At 40.3% G+C, this 22,030-nt stretch overlaps 3 long non-coding RNA genes and 1 gene segment (V, D, J or C); 2 read left to right on the top strand and 2 right to left on the bottom strand.

Annotated features, from left to right (window-relative positions):
* The window catches only part of LOC608379, a 345,452-nt gene extending 340,119 nt beyond the window's left edge, over positions 1-5,333 (top strand). Inside the window, 2 exon segments of the V gene segment in view lie at positions 1,621-1,655; positions 4,812-5,333. Of these exon segments, the coding sequence occupies positions 1,621-1,655; positions 4,812-5,143 (367 nt within the window).
* The window catches only part of LOC111090618, a 76,546-nt gene that overhangs the window by 44,056 nt on the left and 10,460 nt on the right, over positions 1-22,030 (bottom strand). The gene's annotated exons all lie outside the window — the stretch shown is intronic.
* Positions 7,010-8,813, bottom strand: LOC111090621. The gene is made up of 3 exons (XR_005372450.1): positions 8,738-8,813; positions 8,225-8,551; positions 7,010-7,711 (listed from the first exon to the last, which is right to left on the bottom strand). It is a non-coding gene; the product is annotated as an uncharacterized LOC111090621 (long non-coding RNA).
* The window catches only part of LOC111090617, a 54,081-nt gene continuing 40,907 nt past the window's right edge, over positions 8,857-22,030 (top strand). For both annotated transcript variants that reach the window (XR_005372442.1, XR_005372443.1), the window contains exon 1: positions 8,857-8,988. This is a non-coding gene — a long non-coding RNA (uncharacterized LOC111090617). The remainder of the gene's footprint in view (positions 8,989-22,030) is intronic.

Genomic DNA, 22,030 nt, shown 5'->3' on the forward strand with positions numbered 1-22,030 from the left:
AAAGAAAGAAAGAAAGAAAGAAAGAAAGAAAGAAAGAAAGAAAGAAAATCTCTATTGATCTTTGCACATGTCATCTATAGCTTAATGTCAAAATACATTTCAAAAAGTGAAACATGGGCCTTGATATGATATATAATGTATATCAGATGTTTTTTGAAACAACATCATGGCAAAGGAGAGGTTCAAATAGGAAGACATTCTTTAATTATTCTTAACTGAGAGAAACTAGAATCCCATAATTACACTTGAATGAAGTTCATCATTTGCAACAACCCCCCATGCCAAGAGAAGGCATAAAAGAGTGCAGGTTTTAAAACTTGTTAGTTTTCTTTGTAATTCACGTTCAGCCTACTTTCCAATGAGTAAATGAGTGAATAAATAAATACCCATCCATATAATATGGTAGATTGCTAAAGAAGGGGACCATCGGGCCACAGACACAAGAAGTACATCCTCTTCAGGATTTTAGATCTCATTTAAGGAAATAATCTCTGTCAGGGAAGTCCTGGGCTTTCCACACCTGCTGGGAAACAGAGTGAAGCTTCAGCAGCTGACCCAGAGCTCGGTTCCCCTTCAGTGAGGAGGGTTTTTGCCCAGTGACACAATGAGGAGCTATCACTGTGGTGGACGTTCGGAGCAGGAACCAAGGTGGAGCTCAAACGTGAGTAAAATCCAAACCTTCCCTCCTCACTTGTCTGTGTCTTTCCATCCCCGTACCTGTGATCTATATAAGTGGGCGCTTTGAGCCAGGCTCCGACATCTTCCAGAACAGTGGATGTAAACAAACGTGAAAATTGGTCTCCCATTTTCTGTGAAGAACAAGACTCAGTCGATGAGTGAGAATAACTTGTCTAAGCGATAGTTTCAGAATTGTACTGGCAAGCATAAGTATATGTTCGAAAGAGAGCCTTGCTCAATTGTCAGAAAAGGAAACTCCGTTTTTGTACAGGAGGGAAGTTAGGAGGAACTATTGTGTTTATACTTTCAGCCAGGGAACCAAGCTGGAGATAAAACGTAAGTATTTTTTTTGCCAATTCTTCACTGTTTCTGTCTAATGGGTTTGCTTACCCCCCCCCTTTCATGTGTTCTAATTAGTTACATGTTAGGGATAAAACAAATTTCATTTCCAGATTAAGTACAGAGGAGGGAAATTATTCCACTGGAGACTAGCTGAGAACTAATTGTTAAGATTTCCAAATCAAAATTTAGGGTAAATGGGGAGAGAAGTTTGCTACCTTTTCAAGGCAGGTTTTTGTAGAGATAGAGGTTAAGGTAAATCACTGTGGTTCACTTTTGGCCAAGGGACCAAACTGGAGATCAAACGTAAGTACACATTTGCTCATTTATTTGTGAGGTTTCTGTCCTGTTGTATCACTTGTTCAAGTTTGTGACATTTTGGTAAAATGAGCCATTCTTGGTGACCCAAAATAGTAGAAAATCAGAAAATAGCCAACTTTTCAGCTAAGCAAAGACACAAACTGTTGAGTTTGTGATGAGAATAGGCTTTGTGTTAGAGAATGGGAAATAGCTGGATTTTTCTCTGAATTGGCCTTTCTTCTACGATTGGAGTCAGAAGGAGTATTTTTGTTAAGGTTAAGTGTCAGAGCCATCACTGTGGCTTACGTTCGGCCAAGGGACCAAGGTGGAGATCAAACGTAAGTACACTTTTCGAGTCTTTTTTCTTGTAGAGTTGTGAAATTTGGGGGTTTTCATGTGTGGGATGTGAGATGAGATCAATTCCGAAGAGAATGGGATCCTTCCGAAAATCAGATGAGTAAGGTACTGAAAATCAGTTTGTCTCAAGGAAGAGCAAAGAGCTAGTTGGTTGACGTGGCATCTAAATGGCCAGATTTTCTCTCTATCCATCAATCTAATGAGCTTAGCAGCAAATAGAGGTTTTTGCTGATGGGAAATTAGTTAAGCTAATACAGTGGATCACCTTTGGCAAAGGGACACATCTGGAGATTAAACGTAAGTAATTTTTTCTCTGTTGCTTGTTGAGAGTTGGGTCTAAATGCCAACTGATTTTTAGGGCCTTAGGTATGAATTTTGTGCAGCTGGATACATGAGACTCAATTTCAGATTTATCGTCAATTTTTTATCGTTAAACTCAGTTGCAAAAATGGATTTGTAGACTAGTTAATTTAATTAATTTAATCTAAATTGCATGATTCAAGGGGGGGAAACTTAGTTTAGATGAAAAAGAATCTTTGGAGCTAAAGAGAAAAAGCAATTTAATTTTCATTGAGTTTTGCCAAATGTTATATTGATTTCTGCCCATTGCATATGACACAGGAGAGAAATTTATTTCTTAGTCTATTTTCTCTCCTCTGATAAATTATAAGATAACAAAGTCAACAGAATGCATGCATGAAAAGCCAGTAAGAAGTTAGAAAAGTATACTGTTTGCCATGAAAAAGATACAGCTTGAGAACCATCAGCAATGTAATCTTTAATGTCTAAAATGAGTGATAAACTGTCAATATTCAGAAATTCTACAGAGAATTTCTGTAGAATTCTATAGATGCCGCCTTTTAAAAAATCCAGTTTCTACATTAGACCAAACATGAAATGATTTCTTATCATAATGGTGAAAAAGACAGTTGTTGCCAAAATCTCAGTTGTTAAGAAATTTGTTTAAATGAAAGAAAATATAATAATTGCATGTTTTAAATGCCCAGTGACTTATAGAAAAATACTAAATAGTTGAATGTGTTCTTTTATTTCCCTCGTTATTACTTGGCCATTTTTTCATACCGCCAAAGAGGCCACGGCATGGCTATGTGACCTGTAGACCTCATGGCGATCTTTTGTCAGGACTGAATGACTTTCGTGACCTTGGCCATAGCGCCCATGTGGCGGTGTGCCTAACGACTAAAGGCCACGGCCATGCCACGTTAGCCTGTTCCACTCTGCTGTGGCGGTTTTCTCGACACAGTGATACAAATAATGGCACTAACAGAAAAGAATAGAAATGTGGTGGCCACTGAGCTAACATGGAAAGAAAGGGGGAAAGAAGTCTGATGTATTAGAGATTTCAGAAATAAAATTCACATTCATTATTATAGCCTCTTAATGAAAATTTTTTATAAAAAACTTAAAGCTACTTTTTTTAATGACGTGTAACTATTTCAAAATCCTCTCCTCATATGTATTTAAATAACAAAAGCTCAATCCAAAAGAAAGAAGGATATGTAACTCCTGCAGGGTAAAATCCTTTCCAGCAAAAATCTGATTTAAGGCCATCTGTCCACAGCAGTTTTGATCAACTTTTTACTGAGTTCACATTAAACGCCATTAGCGAAAAGATAATTCTTTTTTAATTTTCAAAAATGTAATGGCTTGGGAAGGATTATATTTAAGTTGTACAAAATATCTAATCATAGACTAATACCATTAATAAAAACTTAATATAAATGGATTTTCCAATACCTTCCTTCTGTGATAGAAAAATTTTAATCTGGTTATTCTAATCCCATACTCTCTAAAATAGGTTAGTAATGTTTTTGTTGTTTACTTCAGCTGATTTCAAAAGTGATGCTTAAGAAAGATTATTTTTGGTCTGCAACAATTAAATAGGATTTTTTAGGGCTGTTTTAAAACTCTGAAAACTCTCTTAGAGCTATTTAAACTATGTAAGGATCTTAAACTATTTTAAAACTACCTTAGAGCCTTTTGAAAATTCTTACAAATTTTAAAAGCGAATAAAGTGTCTTGTAAGAATTTTGATATCAAATGTGCTAATTGTTTAATGTTTTAAGGCAGGCTGGATATTTTAAAGGTGTCAAGGATTTGCCCAGATAGGAGTATCTTCATAGAGTATGCTCCCTCCTTTTTTCATAGAATTCACATAAGCTTGCTGCCAAAGCTATTCTATAAAATTCTCTGAAAAAATTAGTGATGAAGGTTAAAAGAGAAAAACCTATAAAAACATAAAAAGTTCAGTATCTTAGGTTGAACTGCTCAGTTAATGGAGGTTAGCTTTATAAAAAACTGTTCACTTATGTGCTATATTCTTCCAGCAAAGGATTCTTGATTTGTTATTGTAGCTCTTGCTCTCCCACCAGAGAGCCTGACTGCCCACGGTGGGGATTTCCAGGAGGCCATCTGACAGCTGTTCATGGTCAGAACTGAAGCTAGGCAGTTCCTCCATAGGCAGGTGGCCAAAATTACAGTTGACCCCCTTGGTCTGGTCTACTATAGTCCCATATGATGTCAGCCATCAGGCCAGGGCTCTGTCTTTCTTCCAGGCCTTTGTGAGAGGTGGGAGAGGTGCCGGCCTGATCACAGAGGGTGACAGGGCTGCACCCCAACCCAAGCACAGACTCAGGGCTTAGAATCACACTATCGGGTGGGGCTGGCCCTGATACATTCAAAGAAAACCCAGGAAAGAAGAGGCGGCCTGCCACCACTGCACAGTTCTGGGAGAGGCATGGGGGAAATGATCTGTGTAAAGGGGTCCAAGACCTAGTCTTAATTCTAAATCCTGAGGGCGGTCAGATGAAATGGCCTTTGTTTCTTTGCCTGAAACACTTGTGTTTACTGCAGGAGGCAGTAAGGTGAGGTCAGAAGAGCAAAAAGTCCTTTAAATGGCTGCAAAGATTGAAACAAAAACTTTGTTAAGACGTGGGAACTCGAGAGAAACTCAAGATTGTGGAGATTATAAATCTGTTTCTTGGCCTCCCTCATTGCCACACAGAATAAGCTGCTCTGTCTGTCCTTTCCGGGCCCTGGGGTTGCCCACAAACAGTACACCCAAGTGGAGAACTTCCCTGTTACTTAACGACCATTCTGTGTGCTTCCTTCTGCAGGGAATGATGCCCAGCCAGCCGTCTATTTGTTCCAACCATCTCCAGACCAGTTACACACAGGAAGTGCCTCTGTTGTGTGTTTGCTGAATAGCTTCTACCCCAAAGACATCAATGTCAAGTGGAAAGTGGATGGTGTCATCCAAGACACAGGCATCCAGGAAAGTGTCACAGAGCAGGACAAGGACAGTACCTACAGCCTCAGCAGCACCCTGACGATGTCCAGTACTGAGTACCTAAGTCATGAGTTGTACTCCTGTGAGATCACTCACAAGAGCCTGCCCTCCACCCTCATCAAGAGCTTCCAAAGGAGCGAGTGTCAGAGAGTGGACTAACAGGCCCCACCACCTGCCCCTCAGGCCTAGCCTTCCTGTCTCCTAGCTCAGGCCTTGGGCCCTTTCCCCATCAGAGACCCACCTCTGTTGCAGGCACCACCCTTCTCCCCACCTCCCCCTCTTGGGCTTTAACAATGCTAATGGTATCTGGGGGAAAAGGAATAAATAAAGTGAATTGTTGCACCTGTGCTATCCCTCTTCTTCCTGATTTAATGATTGTTATACATTGGGGTTTTTTTTTTTCCAATTACTCAACTTATCTTCTACAGAACTAAATGTTGAGTTTATCCAGTTTATCCAGTTGAACTTACCAGGAGAATTTACCAAAAGCAAACTTTTCCAAAAGAAACATCTCTAAAAAAAAAACAGAAAAGAAAAAAAAAAAAAAAAGACAGAAACATCTCTCAAGAGTCATTCACTCTAATATTATATAAAATAGCAAGACAATGGAAATGATCTAAATGAACAAGCAATAAGGAAATGTTAAAGTCCATTATGGCCCTTCAACTTAATGGAACATGATCTGTCTCCCAAAGACCACAGTGAACGCTTTCCACAACCTAATTTAAATCTTATTACACTACAAAGTTAAAAATGTTCATTAAAATGTTGGGCAAGTTCTAGAAAGCTGAGAGAGATTCATACAGTATAACCTAGCAATCCCACTCTTAGATAACTGCGTTTCTGTCCAAAAAACCTATACAAAAATTTTCAAAGCTCCTTCATTTAGAAAAACCAAATACAAAAAATAATCCACATGCCCACCAATAATAAGAATGGGTCACTAAGCTGTAGTATGTTTACACGCTGAAATACTATTACAGAAGGAGAATTTTAAAATTATAACTATACCCAGTGGCATAGATGAATCTTATAAACATGAAAATAAGCAAAAAACAAAAAACACAAAAAGATATATTCTTTGTATTTTCATTTATATAAAGTTCAAAACCAGTTAAAAATACAATTAGAAAATGAGATGGGGATTACTTCTGAGCATGGGGTGAGGTAATGCCTAGCAGGAGCCTGGAAGGGGCTTCTGGAGTTTTGTTAAGAAACGTGTGCCACGTTGTGAAAATCTGTTGGGGCACCTGGGTGGCTCAGCGGTTGGGCGTCTGCTTTTGGTTCGGGGCATGGTCTCTGAGTACCGGGATGGAGTCCCACATCGGACTCCCCTCAAGGAGCCTGCTTCTCCCTCTGCCTGTGTCTCTGACTGCCTCCCTGCATCTCTCATGAACAAATGAATAAAATCTTTTTTTAAAAAAATTGTCAAGCTGTACAATTATATTATAATCTGCACACTGTTCAGGATATATATATAACCCTTAAAAATAAGTTCACATCAAGAAATATATTATACTCAGTTTACAGATAAGAGAGGCTAAGAGCAGGGCTCCACTGCTGGTCAATAGTGGGCCCAGGTTCAAATTCCCACCTGCCTAACTCTGCTCTCCAGAAACCTATATAATTCTGGCTTCCAGTGATCATGGTGCTGCACAGAACAAAGGGTCAAACATGCCATCTTCCTGAGACCTCTCTTCTTTTCATGTGCTCTGCCTGGAAGGTGCCATTCAGCCTAGGAAACTGTACTGAGGAAGGAAGGGGGGGGTTGTTATAAAAGTGAACAAGGGGCAGCCCCAGTGGCGCAGCGGTTTAGCACCGCCTGCAGCCCGGGGTGTGATCCTGGAGTCCCGGGATCAAGTCCCACGTCGGGCTTCCTGCATGGAGCCTGCTTCTTCCTCTGCCTGTGTCTCTGCCCCTCTCTCTCTGAATAAATAAATATTTAAATAAATAAATAAATAAATAAATAAATAAATAAATAAATAAATAAATAAATAAATAAAAATAAAAGTGAACAAGGTGCGACCTAATGTTTTACCAAACTAAATCAGTGGCCACTCTGGACCTGAAGCTGAATCTCAGAGACAGAAGCCAGGGACTCTGTGCTCTCTCCCCACTGGGTGAGCACAGGTGAGTTAGCACTAAGGATCAAGTCAGCTGTTACCATGAGCCTGGCCAGATGCAGTGAACAAACTATTATGCTATTTTCCCACAGCATTGTTTGTCTATAATTGCCTGGGAAAATATGCTCACAAGTTATAACAGAAAGTTATTTGACTTTTGGGCCTCGGTTTTCTTATCTGAAAGTCTTAGTTGTAAGACTGCTATAAAAAATTAAATGAAATAATTCATGTGAAGTGCTAAACAGCCATCATAGTGTATATCAAGGGAGGTGTAAGCATTAGTCACCATCATAAAAGTAGCTGCATTTGGCTACTATTTGATTTCCTTCAAGGAGTTCCTTCAACTTATTCTCCAGTCATAATTCTTTTAGCCCCTTTCTCCAGTTGGAGTGCTTTGGTACCTTTGTTGAAAAACAACTGACCACAAAGTTGCGTCTATTTCTAAGATCTCTATTCCATTCCATGATCTATTATTCATCCATCCTTATACCAATAGACACTGCCTTGCTTACAGAAGCCTTAGAAGCTCCATTTTGGTGTGCTAAGTCTGAGATGCATAGAAGACAAAAGCAGAGATGATAGGTGGACAACTGGATATAAGATCCTGTAATGTAGAAGAGAGAGGTCAGCACTAGAGGCATAAATGTAGTGTCATCATCATACAGATGGTGTTAAAAGCTATCAGACGTGAGACAGTACCTGGCAAGCAAGTGGGGATAGAGAAATCCAGGCACTGATCTGGGAGGCCCTCCAACATTAAGAAATTAGTGAGATGAGGAAGAATCAGAAAAGAAAACTGAAAAGGATTGGCTAGGGAAGGAGGAAGATCAAGAAAGTGGTGTTGTCCTAGAATCCAAGAGAGGAAATGTTACAAGGAGGAGAAACTGATCAGTTATCAACTGTGTCAACTGGAATGAATATGAACCTTTGGATTTAGAGATGTGGGGGTCATTAGTGAACTCAATAAACCAGTGTCTATGGAATGGGAGAGGCAAAAGTCTGATCAGAATGGTTCAAAAGAAAATGGGAGTAAGGAAATTGGAAACTGTGTGCATAGCAAATTCTTTGGAGGAAATAGTTAGAAAAAGGCAGTATCTGGAAGAAGAGAAATGACAACCTTTTTGAATGCTAATGAAAATAATCCAGTACAGTGGAAAATCTGATGCTGCAGGAGAGACAAGAGAAAAATTCTAGAGTGATGTCCTTGAGTAGGTGAGATGGGGTAGAGCACAGGTGGAGGTGCTGCCTCTCACTAGGAACATGGGTGGTTCGCCTAGGGACAGAAGAGAAGACAGTGTCCATGTGGACTAATGCAGAGAGGTCCTCAGACAGGCCGGGAATGACTTCTCCAATAAATGCGTAGAATTTAGATTGTGCAGCTTTAGCAATTCAGGAAGACTTTGTGGACTGAAGTACATAAGTAAAAGCTCTGGGCAGGGAGAAGCTAAAAGAAGATGGAGAAAAAGTGAAATTCACAAGGGAGTCAATCCCCTTACTATCTGCCTCTTCCTCTCCCCAGGCTCCATGTGGCAACTCCTTCCCTGAATTCTTAGAGACTGCTGGCATGGGAAAGACCCCCATGGATGTCCCTCCTCTTAGCTCCTCTTAGCCTTTCTACCCCTCCATTTACCTATCAATATCTTCTCAGGATTTGAATAGCTCTTACTACCCCTAAGGTATGGTTACTTGTCTCTTAAGAGAAGGTTCTACCTTCTAACTCTAGAACATTCTGTATCCCAGAATGCAGCAAGATTCTCTGCATAGAGGAAGAAAGGGATGACGGTAATGACAGGCACATGGAGCAGAGGAGGCAGAGAGGAGGGTACTGCCATAGTACCCATCACCTGTATAACTACCTTGATTCTTACCCAACATACTGAGGTATGTATTACCCTTGCCTCATGGATGAGGAAACAGGCTAAGAAAGGTTATGTAGTGTGCTTAGAATTACAGAGCTCATAAGATGTAGGACTTTAACTTAAACCAGGGTTATCAAGCCCAAACCACCATGTCTTTCTCATAGTTTACACATGGCAGATTCTGTGCAGGTTTTCAATAATTGTCATAGTAACAGTTAGGCCTCAATCAACTCTAAAACTAACAAAAAGATTGGACTGGATGGTGAATGAAGGTCTTCCCTCTCTGTGAGTCTTTCTCAGGAAAATATACAAGCTTTAATTTCACCACAAGCTCGAAGAACAAATAAGGAACAACCTCCAAACTATGACACCATAATAAAACATGGATGGTCAAGGTAGGAAACAAAAAGTACAAAGAGGGATCCCTGGGTGGCGCAGCAGTTTAGCGCCTGCCTTTGGCCCAGGGCGCGATCCTGGAGACCCGGCATCAAATCCCACGTCGGGCTCCGGGTGCATGGAGCCTGCTTCTCCCTCTGCCTGTATCTCTGCCTTCAATTTCTCTCTCTCTCTCTCATAAATAAATAAAATCTTAAAAAAAAAAAAAAGTACAAAGAGAAGACCTTTACTATACTCCTGTTGGCTCAACAAATGCCAGCTTGTACCAGGTTTTCACTTTATAATAATGCAATGCCTATAATGTCTCTACACTGACAGAGATTGTGTCACTGAATCTTCCAACAACTCCACGGGCAGTCTGTGTGATAAGGAAACTAAGACTTAGTGTAAATACTGTGCCCAAGGCCACACAATCAGGAAATACCAAAATTCAGGCCTCAAATTCAGGCAGCCTGATTAAGAGCCCAAATTGTAAAACACAGTGTGGTCCCTTCTTAACTGCTATTCATAGCTGCCATTCTCAGGGACCAAGCATCACTGAGTCTATCGCTTCTCGGCCTTTTGGCTAAGATCAAGTACAATAATCACTGAGTCTTCAGGAAAGAACTTGGAAGTCAGGTCAGGAGATTGAAGAGCAGAGGCTGGATGGCATGGCCCGGTCACCTGGAAATAGACTGAGATTTAAGGCCAGAGTTCTTCCCATCTGTTAGCAGATGGAACAACAAGCTAATTACAGACATCTCAGGAGAGAAATCCATGGTGGTCTGCAAAAATGGAGAGTCAGCCAAGCCTAAAACAACTAGGAGTATTGGTCTAGTTTGGAAAAATAACTCCTGAACCAAAGGTCCCCTCTTAGTGCCCCAACATCTTCCACCATCCCAGTGCTCAGGCCCCAGCCATGCCTTCCACCCATCCCCACCCCAGGTGGGTTAGTATCGAGTTTCATGGTGACTGGCCTAAGAAGATTAAAAAAGTAATGCCACCTTTTGAGGGAGAGTCCCAGGGACCAAGATAGCAACTGTCATGGCAACGGTCACACTGCTATGGTCAAGGAGAAGACCTTTTGGGGAACTGAAAGTCGAACCTTGAGCACATCTGTTGGTTTCACTCCCATCCTCCTCCAACAGGCTGGGTGGTACCCTCCACACCCTTCCAGCAGTTTCTATGGACCCCTTGCACCTGGGTCCTCACAGTGCCTGGCGATGTCTGTGTCCAGCACTGGGCTAGAAGTAACACTGACTTTAACTTTGCTTGATACCTTTCCACCTAAACCCACTGCCCCATTGCCAATCCTAGGGCCCATCTCCCCCTGGAAAACCTCAGCCCGGAATAGGCAGCACCATCTCAGAGGTCTGATATGATGATAGGACCTACACAGGCTACATGTAAGAAAGACATTGTAAGCAAGCCAGTTGTTCCCAAGTGACAGTGTTAGCAGCTTGCCTTCCTACACCATGCAATCCTAACAACTACAGCAAAACTTGTTTATATGATTGGATGTTTGGAAGCCCACCCTCATTCATTCCATAGACATTGATTAGCATCTTTATGTACATGGCTCTGTACTATGTTCTGCAGATAACATAGTGAACAAGAGAGAGCCCTCAGTCTCAAGGAGCTCCCAGCCTAATGTGGAAACAAGTTAGCAGAAATTGCAACACAGAGCAATGGGATAGACTGTGGGGTATCTCAGAACTCTATGGAACCACACAGGACATGCACATAACATGTGCTGAAGATTGGAGAAGGTACATGTCTTCACCCCCTGCCCAAACATTAACCAACCTAGAACTTGCTGACACCAAGGGTGTCCTCATAAATCACTCTAGTGTTCCAGCCCTCTGACTGGGAAGCCATAGGTTGCATTAATGAGCTCTGACATGGGTTCTCATCACTTGCAATTTATGTTGGAAGTAGGATCCTTTTGGTCTCTGGTTCTTTGTCTATAATAAAGTAACAGTAACAAAACTTCTGTCTTTGCATCACTATGAACATAAAATAAAACACTGTCCATAATCTACTTAGTACAAAGTATGCCACAGAGTCTGTGCTCAATCTGACCTCTTCTAATTCTCCTTTTTTAAAAGATTGTGTTTATTTCATTTGAGAAAGACAGAGAGAATGAGCAGGGAGAAGGAAGCAGAGGGAGAAGCAGACTCCCCACCAAGCAGGGAACCCCACGTGGGGCTCTATCCCAGGACCCTGGGATCATGACCTGAGCTGAGGGCAGATGCTTAACCAACTGAGCCACCCAGATTCCCCTGACCTCTTCTGCCTTCCTACCCACTTGGTTTAAGAGCAAGGCAGGTGAAGCCTCATTTACTGAATTATTTGTTGTCCTTCACTGTGCAAAAATACAAACATCAAAGAAAAAACTAAAGATAGAGGAGAATAAGAAAATAGATAGGGATCCCTGGATAGCTCCATGGTTTAGCACCTGCCTTTGGCTCAGGGCATGATCCTGAAGTCCCAGGATCGAGTCCCATATTGGGCTCCCTGCATGGAACCTGCTTCTCCCTCTGCCTGTGTCTCTGCCTGTCTCTCTCTCTCTCTCTCTCTCTCTCTCTCTCTCTTGTGTCTCATAAATAAATAAATAAAATATTTAAAAATAAAAGAAAATACATAGATAAATAACCTGGGAATCAGGATATATTCAATCCAGTCTCCTACAACTTCTGATCCCACAGGTATTTCTGGATTCCTCCATTCTATAGACATTTATGAGTACCTGGTCTGTGTGCTAGGAACTGGAGGTGGATAGTGGGAGGTACACGGGAAAGAGAAGGACACAGAAGCCCTTCTGGGGCAACAGCTTGACCTACAAACTCTCACCTTGAGACCTTCAAGATCTTCAGTCACCAAACAGATGCTCAGGCCTGTTGCCTGGGCCTGGATAATATGAGAAGAACCTCCTACCTATTCCCATTCAATTTTCACTGTACTCTCCACAGACTCAAAACCCCACAAATATATTTCCAATATATATTTTCCTTCATTGTCCACCAAAGACAATAATCTAGACATGAGAAAATTCTGGATTGAGGATCACTGATCCAAACAAATACAGATGACCCTTGAACAACATGGGGGTTAGGGGTACCAAACCCCCACACAGTCAAAAATCTACTCAAAAAGGTCTAACATTTACTTTCTGGAAAACTTGACTATTAATAGACTATTGTTGACCAGAAGACTCACTAAGAACAAAATAGTTTATTAACACATATTTTGTATGTCATATGTATTATATACCATGTTCTCATAATAAAGCTAATGAAAAGAAACTGTTATTTTTAAAAAGCATTAGAGAAAATACATTTATAGTACTGTACTGTATTCATCCCAAAAAATCTGCATGTAAGTGGACCCACACAGTTGGAACCCATGTTGTTCAAGGTCAACTGTAATCTGCTCTGGACTTCTACATTTTGGAGAGATTTTTAAATTTTTCTCTCTTCTCTTTTTTCAAAAAATAGAAAATATTGTATGCATGTGTGTGTGCAACATTTTATTTAGCAAATCAATGTTTATAATTTAATTCCATGGTGTGTTTAATTAAAGTGCATTTACAAGAGGATTAGAGGAAAAAGGATAATAAAGAGAGCTGAGAGAAAGACAAAAGATAATAGGGATGGAATTAAAAGGAAGAGAGAAAAGACAGAAATAGACAAACATGGTCAGCTCTGTAGAAATCTAATCAGAGGTCTTGCTCCTGAGGGATGGGAGTTCTCATGGGCTCCTGAGAACTGCTGTGTTTTGAAAGATTGATCAGCTGGTGTGCACTCACTACACAAGCTCCCATTGCTAGATTAAATCATTCCAATGAGTCTCCACTGACTATACCAATCAGAGGAGCCACCTAGAGATGGAATGCTCTCCTCAGATGGCAACACTAGTGAAGAGAGCCACATCAACCACAAGGTTGGAATGGGTCTAAGGCTTCCTGCCCTTATGTTAGCTTGTTTTCTCCTTTCTACACCCTCCCTGCTCCGTTAAGACTGTAAATGCTTGAAAATACAGTGTCTCCTAAACTGACTATAAAAAAAGACAAAGTTCTTGGAACAGGAGAAGCTAATAGACATTTATGGAAAATGACACAATCCAACCTTCACTGCCCTCACCTCGACAGACCCTGCCCCCAGATACGTATTCCCATCTACAGCATTCCCCACCCCGGCCACTAGGCTCCCTCCACCCTCAACCTCAATTTGGTTTTTAATAAGCATCGTTGCCCAGAAATATAGTAACCCCTAATTATTATGTAAGAAAGAGAAATATACTTTTCTCAATTACTGTATTCTGCAGTAATATTTTATAAGTTAAATTTAACAGGTTCCTAAAGCTTATGTTTTCACCAGACCTACCTGATGAGACAGCTGCAAATAACCTTTTCACCCATGTCACCAGATTCATGACATACTCCAAGATAATGAGTCACATGTCAAATGTAAGACTATCAAATTTATTAACCTCATAACTCTTGTTAGCTATTTATCTGCAGGTATGTCTGAAAATTAACAAATTATTTCTATTTCCAGCTGACCTAAGGAAATTCCACCTTCTCCAAAAGATCAGCTGTGAATAATGAGATAATCTGATGATTTCACCCAGAGTCCACTCTCTCTTGATATCCCATGTTACTGAATTCACTGTGTACCACCTATCACTTATGTGTTTGATCTGCGTAAGGCTCGAGTATCTCTGTCTTTATTTCCCATCAGAAGTTAAGCTCCTAAAAGGCAGGGCCTTTGTCCATCATAAAGAAACCAACAATGTTTTACCTGGACACTGTGCACCAAAAGAACACTTGAGAATCATAATAGTAGCTGGAGGACCTATGGAAAGTCATTCTTTATTTCTATACTTCAGTTTATGATTCATCTACTATTTATTAAGGACCGGAACTAGAATTTTTACACCTGGATATTTATACAATTTTTTACTTGTTACAGTGTTTAAGCACAAAGCACCGTGCCATGGTTATTCAAGCATTTCTTGAAAAAAATTAAGTGAGCGAATGAATGATGACTTGTTGATGGTTGATATATGTTTATAGAACTATTATTGGGGTTGTTTTTCTGTGTGTCTGGTTGTTTTTATTTGTTATTTGGATACACCAACTCACAGAGTGTGACATTACTACCCCAATTTACAGATGAAGAAATAGGACCAAAAAGACAGAGAGACTTGCCCAAGTGAAAAAGCCAACTTTTAGATAAATCTGCCCTCTGATTTCAAACCCATTGCCCTTTTTGTTCCACACAACCATCTGCCTGGAACTACACGACTAGATCTGATGACCCAGGTCTTCCTGTTGTACTTGTAAGCCACTTTCCAACTGTGGTTTTCAAGGGTAGTCTTCTTATTCCTTTGCTATCCTTGTACAGCATGCCTGCTCTAGGCTGCCTTTAGTCCCAGAGAATGTTGCATGTAAGTATAAGAGACTTCACCTTCTGGAGCCAGACTGCTACAAATGAAATTTCATTTCTTAGGACCCAAGATAATCTAACCCAATTCCACCAACACCACTCTCTACTCAGCACCATGGTCATTCTCACCACTTCTGTAATGTCTGCTCACGATAGGCACTTCTACTCGGAGTGGAAAGGATAAGCCCACTTTTTGGTACAGTGCTTTGACCAGAGGCAGAAAGCCATTGAGCTGACAGAAAAAAACTGTTCATTTGGACTGAATAACTCAGAATTATTGCTCTTTCATAACAGTAAAGGATTATTCTGTTTTCTGTCCAGACACATTTATCAAACAACCTTATTTAGTTAAAAGAATAAATCTTTTAAAGAAATGTGTGTGAAATTATTTCCAACATTAACTCTAAAAAGAAATACTGGATCTATAAAACTTCCAGAATATATTTAAAATTTTGATAACTTCTTACTCCTGAGTTAAGAATGTGTTATAGACAAGAGAAAGACCCTAAAAGAAAGGATATAATCACCAAGAAGATGTTGTTTTGACAATAATTCCAAGAGTTTGAGTCACCATGAGAAGATATTAGGATGAATGTCATACATCTTGTCTTCAAGAAATCTGTAGAAAAAAATAATCCTTGCTTCCCCCCAAAAATGGCTACAAATAAAGAATGACACCAAATTGGACACTGATGTTCTAAGAAGAGCCAACTAAAAGTATCAGAGTGGATGGAATTTGGGTTGAATTAATCAAGAATTTTGGATAAAAGAGCTGAAGGTGAGTTCATAAACTATCAGGACTAGAGAGAAGTGCCCAGAAAAGTCAGACTACCCTCTTTATTTTAATAAATTAGGATATTAAGGCTTCGAGAGTTGACTAACTTACTCAACGCTGTTAGTAGTTGAAATTGAGACAAGATTAGAAGCCAGGTGTTGAGGCTCTCTGTCCAGTTCCCTTTCCTCTGGTCTACAGTCTAAAGCAAACATAAGCAAGAGGGCCTTGAGAAGTTGGCACATAAAATGACTGAAAAGGGGCCCCAGATGAGAAGGACAACCCAAGCCATGCTACTTTGTTAATTTCTATTATGGAGGGGTAGGGAGATAATGATCCTTAGATTCACTGACACAAACATCAACATGCTTTCTGAACTGGTTAGATTGGACTAGTTTGCACTGGATTGGCTGGCACAGGGTTGAACTGATCTGACCTAAATCGAATTGAAAGCTGGAAGACCACTGAGAGTGAGAGCTGTGTTCTATCTCCTCAGACTCTTCCCCTAAACAAGAAGAACCCACTAACTCATGCCTTGGAAGAGCCAATCTAAGTTCACATACTACCTACAGGGTAAGTCACCACATAAAATCAATGTGTTCCTGAAAAATCAATAAATTTTGGGGGGCCATTCAGGGAGAATTCTTTTGAAAAAAAAAGCTGGTCTGCCAAAATAAAATGTAAATCACACCTGAATTCTCCATTTGCCAACTTGACTGTTGGTATATCGGCTGTTCTTGAAGGGGTATGTGCCTCTAGTAAGGCTGACTGATGCTTGGGAAAACCAGGCATTTTATAGAGAAGTAGCAGGCCAAATCCCTGAAGCTCAAAATCAGAGCTCCCAGGGCCTCTCCCTCGCTTTGGATTCAATATCTGGTTGTAGGGAATTTGAGAAGGAAGATCTACAGAAATGTAAATGAAAGAGGACTCCATAATCTACTGGATTTGTTGTTCTTTTTTTCCTCTTTAAAAAAAATCAAGCCATTCAAGACAGAGATCACAATGACTATCACAGAGGAACTTCTGCCCCAGAGAAGGATGGAAACTTCACCCAAGGGCTGGAACAATATTCAATCCAAGTCATTATTCAGAATGAAATTATTCAAAATGGTCGGTCTGTGTCAACTGTTAAAAGGGAAAGCCTACTAAAAAGAATGTTTTTGAAATTCATCCATAAATCCATAATCCTAACACATCCATTATTTTGATTCCTCACATTATATTCTTGTCTAATATTTATCTATGTATCTTTATACAAGGCTCCAGGATAATCCACATCCTTTTAACAATTTTGTGTTCAATTTCTCCCCCTCGCTATTTCACCCCACTTCTCTTTTCTACTTAGATGTCATATTGATCATTTGGGGTTTTTTAAATGTTTTTAATGAGATAGTTTATTTCTCTCTCATGTAAAGGGCCAGAGATGAGTGGTCCAGAGCTGGGATGGCACTCCCCAGTGACAAGAATCTAGACTTTTTCTATCTTATTGTTCTGCTATGAGTGATTTTCTTTCCTCAGGTCATCTCACAGGCCAAGATAGCTGCTCGAGCTCCAGCTATCAACTCCATTTTCCAGCCACAGAGAAGAAATGAGGGGGAAGGAGGCATTATACACATGACTTCTGCTTATAATTAACTGGACAAAACTTATTACATTGCCACATCTAGCTGAAAAGGAGGCTAGGAAATAGCCTTTATTCAGAGTGATTATGCATCTAATTAAAAATCAGAGGTCTTAAAAGGATGGGAAGTGGATTCTGGGGGTGAGAGGCAACTTGCAATCTCTGCCACACCATTCTCCTTCAATAGGCATTTGGGTTATTTCCATATTTTTTAAAAGTAGGTTCTATGCCCAAATGTGGAGCTTGAGATCACAATCCTAAGATCAAGAGTCACATACTCTACCAACTGAGCCAGCCAGGCACCCCTTCCGGAATAATATTTCTATTATTCCATAATTTTGGCAGTGAGTTTCTTATGGAATATGACTGAGTGGGGTTGCTACTTATAAAGTATGTGTATTATTCTCTAGATACTAACAAATTCTCCTCCAACATTGTTGTTCTGATTTACATTATCACCGGAAGTATAGCTGATCCTTGATCTGCACAAATTTGAGCTTTGCAGATCCACATATATGCAATTTTTTTCAATTTTTTAAAATAAATACAGTATGGTACTGCAAATTTATTTTTTCTTCCTTATGACTTTCTTTTTTATTCAAATTTTAGTTAACATACAGTATAATATTGGTCATAATGATCATTTGAATGATATACATCATTTTCTCTTGATAATGCATAATTTTACTTAGTCTTTTCCCTATTGTTGGACCCCATAACCTTTAGTCTTGACTCTTAGGATGGTCAGATATGCCGGCATACCACTCTCCCTTGAAAACTGAATTCACAGACCATCATAGTGAGCATGTGCCTGTGCTGCTAAGGACGCTTAACCCCTAGATACTTTGTCCCCAAGGCAGCAACTGGTCATGTCCTGACTCGAACTGTTCTCTAATTGTTTCATACATATTGGTTTTGTCTCATTACAACACCGCTAGCTCCTTGGGATCAGAGGGCCGATTTTCTAGCCTCAAGGCTAACCAATAACTAGCACTCATGAACAGAAAAAAATAAACTTATATGATCCTGGGTGAATAAACATTTTCTGAGTGCCTAGCATGTGTGGGATGCTTGCCAAGTAGTGCCCCATCCCTTTGCTCAGCTAATTTTCACAACAACCCTATGAAGGAGATATTCCTACTTTAAAAAAAAAAAAAAAAAAAAGACTGAGACTCAAAGATTGGTTTGACTTTCAGAAGAAAAAAAAAGAGGAATTTTATAAATATCAATTTCTTAAAATCTAGTCTTTTGGGCAGCCCCAGTGGCGCAGCGGTTTAGCACCGCCTGCAGCCTGGGGTGTGATCCTGGAGACCCAGGATTGAGTCCCACGTCAGGCTTCCTGCATGGAGCCTGCTTCTCCCTCTGCCTGTGTCTCTGCCTCTCTCTCTGTGTGTGTGTCTCTATGAATAAATAAACAAAATCTTTAAAAAAAAATCTAGTCTTTTAAGATTTAGAACTTTGGGAGGAACCTTTAATTCTTAAGCCAGAAAGGAAGAACAGTTACCATGGAAATAACCTTCCCTGATGTTAAATTAAATCACCTGCTGTTTTCTGTGATCCCAAACACATATATGGAAACTTATTCAAGCTTTTAAGTGGTATGTGACACCTGCCTTAGAGAGAGTTGCTGATAGAGAGCAAATGGGGATTGTCAATGTGGTGAGATGACATACTTTAACCATCAAGAATCATTTTTAGGTCCAGTTACTTCTGCTAGAATAATACTGTTGGGAGAATGGAACAAGACAGAGATCATGAATTCAAAGACCTGAGCCCTAATCAGAAACATGGACACAGAATATCAAAGCTTGGAAGGACACCAGTTGAGGTTACCAAGAACAAGTCCTGTATTTTACAAGTGAAGAAACTAAAGAGGTCAATTGACAAATGAAAGGCCCCACAGAAGTCAGGAAGATGCCATGATGAGGGGACAGATCCTCATCATGTCATTAATCTGAACAATAGGTGAAGAAGCAAGGGGGCTTCCATAGTGCCACGTCACATGGAACAAAGCCTACTATTTTAAGAACCCACCCCTGCACCTGCTGCATCCAGATGGGCTTGGTAAAAGAAGAAATGAAAACAGGGTTTTCTCACTACGGGGCTGGGATGAGGGTCCACGTCACTGGCTGCTTCAGCCACAGCAGAGGAACCAAATTTTGCTGATGTGTACCCCATAGACGTGGAGGCCTCTCCTCTAAAATTCCCAGGTCAATTACTACAGAGCTCTCCCTACTCCATCAAGGAGAAAAATAAGGCAAAGTCAGTGATAGGGAATATTTAATACTCTGGCTCACATGAAGTACCTCCCCTCTCCTCCCCTCCCCTCCCCTCTGTGTGCTGATTAAGCCAGAGGAATGGGAAGGAAGAGAAGGCCCAGTCTAGCCATAGGTTAGAGACAGAAGAGTTAAAAACCCACACTTCCTACTCAGCATGTCCAAAAAGGAAAATAATTCAATTTGGAATCAACTGACAAGAAAAGCAGAAAAATATTAATCATAGTTTCTTGATAATAATAAAAACAATAAAATTACAGAGACACCTGGGTGGCTCAGTGGTTAAGTGTCTGCCTTTGGCTCAGGTTGTGATCCTGGGGTCCCTGAGATGGAGTCTCGCATCAGGTTCCCTACAGGGATCCTGCCTCTCCCTCTGCCTATGTCTCTGCCTCTCTCTGTGTGTCTCTCATGAATAAATAAATAAATAATCTTTTAAAAAATAAAACTACAAAGGAAGATTATGGACTTCAGAACTAGGGAAGACATGACTTTGATTCCAGCTCTGCCACTAACTTGGTTGACTGGCCTTGAAATTCACACTATCAAAATTTCAGTGTCTTCATCTGTAATTTTCAGATAACAGCACCTCTTTGGAGACTATTGTAAGGAACATGACAATATGAAAGCACCAGTAAGGGCCTAAGTAAAGGTAGCTACTCTTGTTATTTTTATCAACTTATGCAAGTATTGCTTTAACCTTTTGAAACCCTTCACTGCCAGTTCTTCGTTTTGGGACATGAGCAAATCAATCCTGTCCTTGGGGGACCATTGATGATACAAAGCCCACTCTCTACTATTCTCCTCCTCCCAAGAACCTGCCACTCAAGTGCAAAGGATCCTGAATTTTAGGTTAAATCATGTCATCAGACCTCCTTGCTCTATGACTACCTGATGATTTAAAATCTGTTGTGTGCAGTTATCAAAATCCACAAGCCCCCCCCCCCTTTTTTTTAGCAAAAGGTAAAATTAAAATACCTACTGCAAGGCTAAGGAAATTCACAAAATTTGTTAAATAACCTCAGAAAATTCCCTATTAATTGCCCCCACTTAAGGAATGGATGATTCTAATTAAAATAAATGGATGAGATTTTAAAAGATTATGGATAGAGTAGAATAAAACCAGTAGACTGGTTTCCTTTCTTTAGCAATTTTCTTTCTTTAATAATTCAGAAGTCACTTCAGAACCTTACAACAAGTTACTATAGTATGATCAGGACACCTGGATGGCTCAGTGGTTGAGCGTCTACCTTTGGCTCAGGGTGTAATCACAGGTGCAGGGATTGAGTCCCACATCAGGCTCCCTGCAAGGAGCCTGCCTCTCCTTCTGCCTTTGTCTCTGCCTCTCGCTGTGTGTGTCTCTCATGAATAAATAAAGTCTTTTTTTTTAATTACTATAGTACAATAAAAAGGCAAAATGTTTGCAAATTAAGAATCCATTTCATAAAATATCAACTAAACTTCATTTTATGTATTCATACTTCTGCAACTGCAAGAGCCTTATAAACTGCAAAGGACTTTACAATTGTAGGGGGCTCTGTAGTTATTATTTGCCTCTGATTTCTGACCTAGGGTATTTTTCCTTTTGTCTACTCCCCTTTTGGAGAAGAGTAAGCATCTGGTGCTTGCTAAATAGTCTTTAAATGCAGTGGATGGAGGGTGGTGGGGTAGGGTGGTATCTGGGTTGCTCAGGCAGTTAAGTGTCTGCCTTCAGCTCAAGTCATAATCCCAGGGTCCTGGGATCAAGCCCCATCCTGGGCTTCCTGTTCAGTGAAGACCCTGCTTCTCCCTCTCCCTCTGCCCTTCCCCCTGCTCATTCTCTCTCTCTTACTCTGTCTCTATCTCAAATAAATAAATAAAATCTTCAAAAAGGAATAAAAATTTAAAAAATAAAAATAAAAGCAGTGGACTGTAGTCACTCCTAGACCATCACCTTGCTAACAATCTTGAACGTGTCACCAGGCCTCCATTTCCCAGTCTGTAAGATGAGGGGATTGCACTGAGTGACTGAGAAGGTCCCTTCCAGATCTAACAAGCCATGATTTCCACATGGCAATATGAAGAATTTTTAAGGTCCTTTCTTTGAATCTGGTTTGCTATCCATAATGTGGAAATAGCCACTTTAAAATGAAAAAAGGTCTGGCAAAATTCATTTGAGAACACTGCTAAAGTTTTACTAAGTGAAAAGGCATATGAAGAGGTACCACCCTAAGGAAGATGAGTGGCCCAAGAGAAATTAAGAGAATGCTCTGCCAGAGGCTGGGCCCATAGTGCAGATTAACCTATGACTCCCCTGACGTGTGCACCATGTGTCACGCCTCCACAGACCTTTTAGGAGTTTACCACCTAAAACATATGCTCACCCACATGGATGTTAAGAATACACCAACAGAATCCAAGAGCAAGATTAGAATATTATCCAGATTATATAAACACATTAAGCAGAAGAAAGCATAAATTAAATCTAGAAATCCCTAAGTATCCTGGTTGGAGTATCAACACTGGACAAAATTGCCAAGGCAACTGTTCTAGTCTCCCCTTCATCAGTGCTGTGGATGCTAATTGAGAAATTT

Source organism: Canis lupus, chromosome 17, assembly GCF_011100685.1.
Source record: "Canis lupus familiaris isolate Mischka breed German Shepherd chromosome 17, alternate assembly UU_Cfam_GSD_1.0, whole genome shotgun sequence".
NCBI lineage: Eukaryota > Metazoa > Chordata > Mammalia > Carnivora > Canidae > Canis > Canis lupus.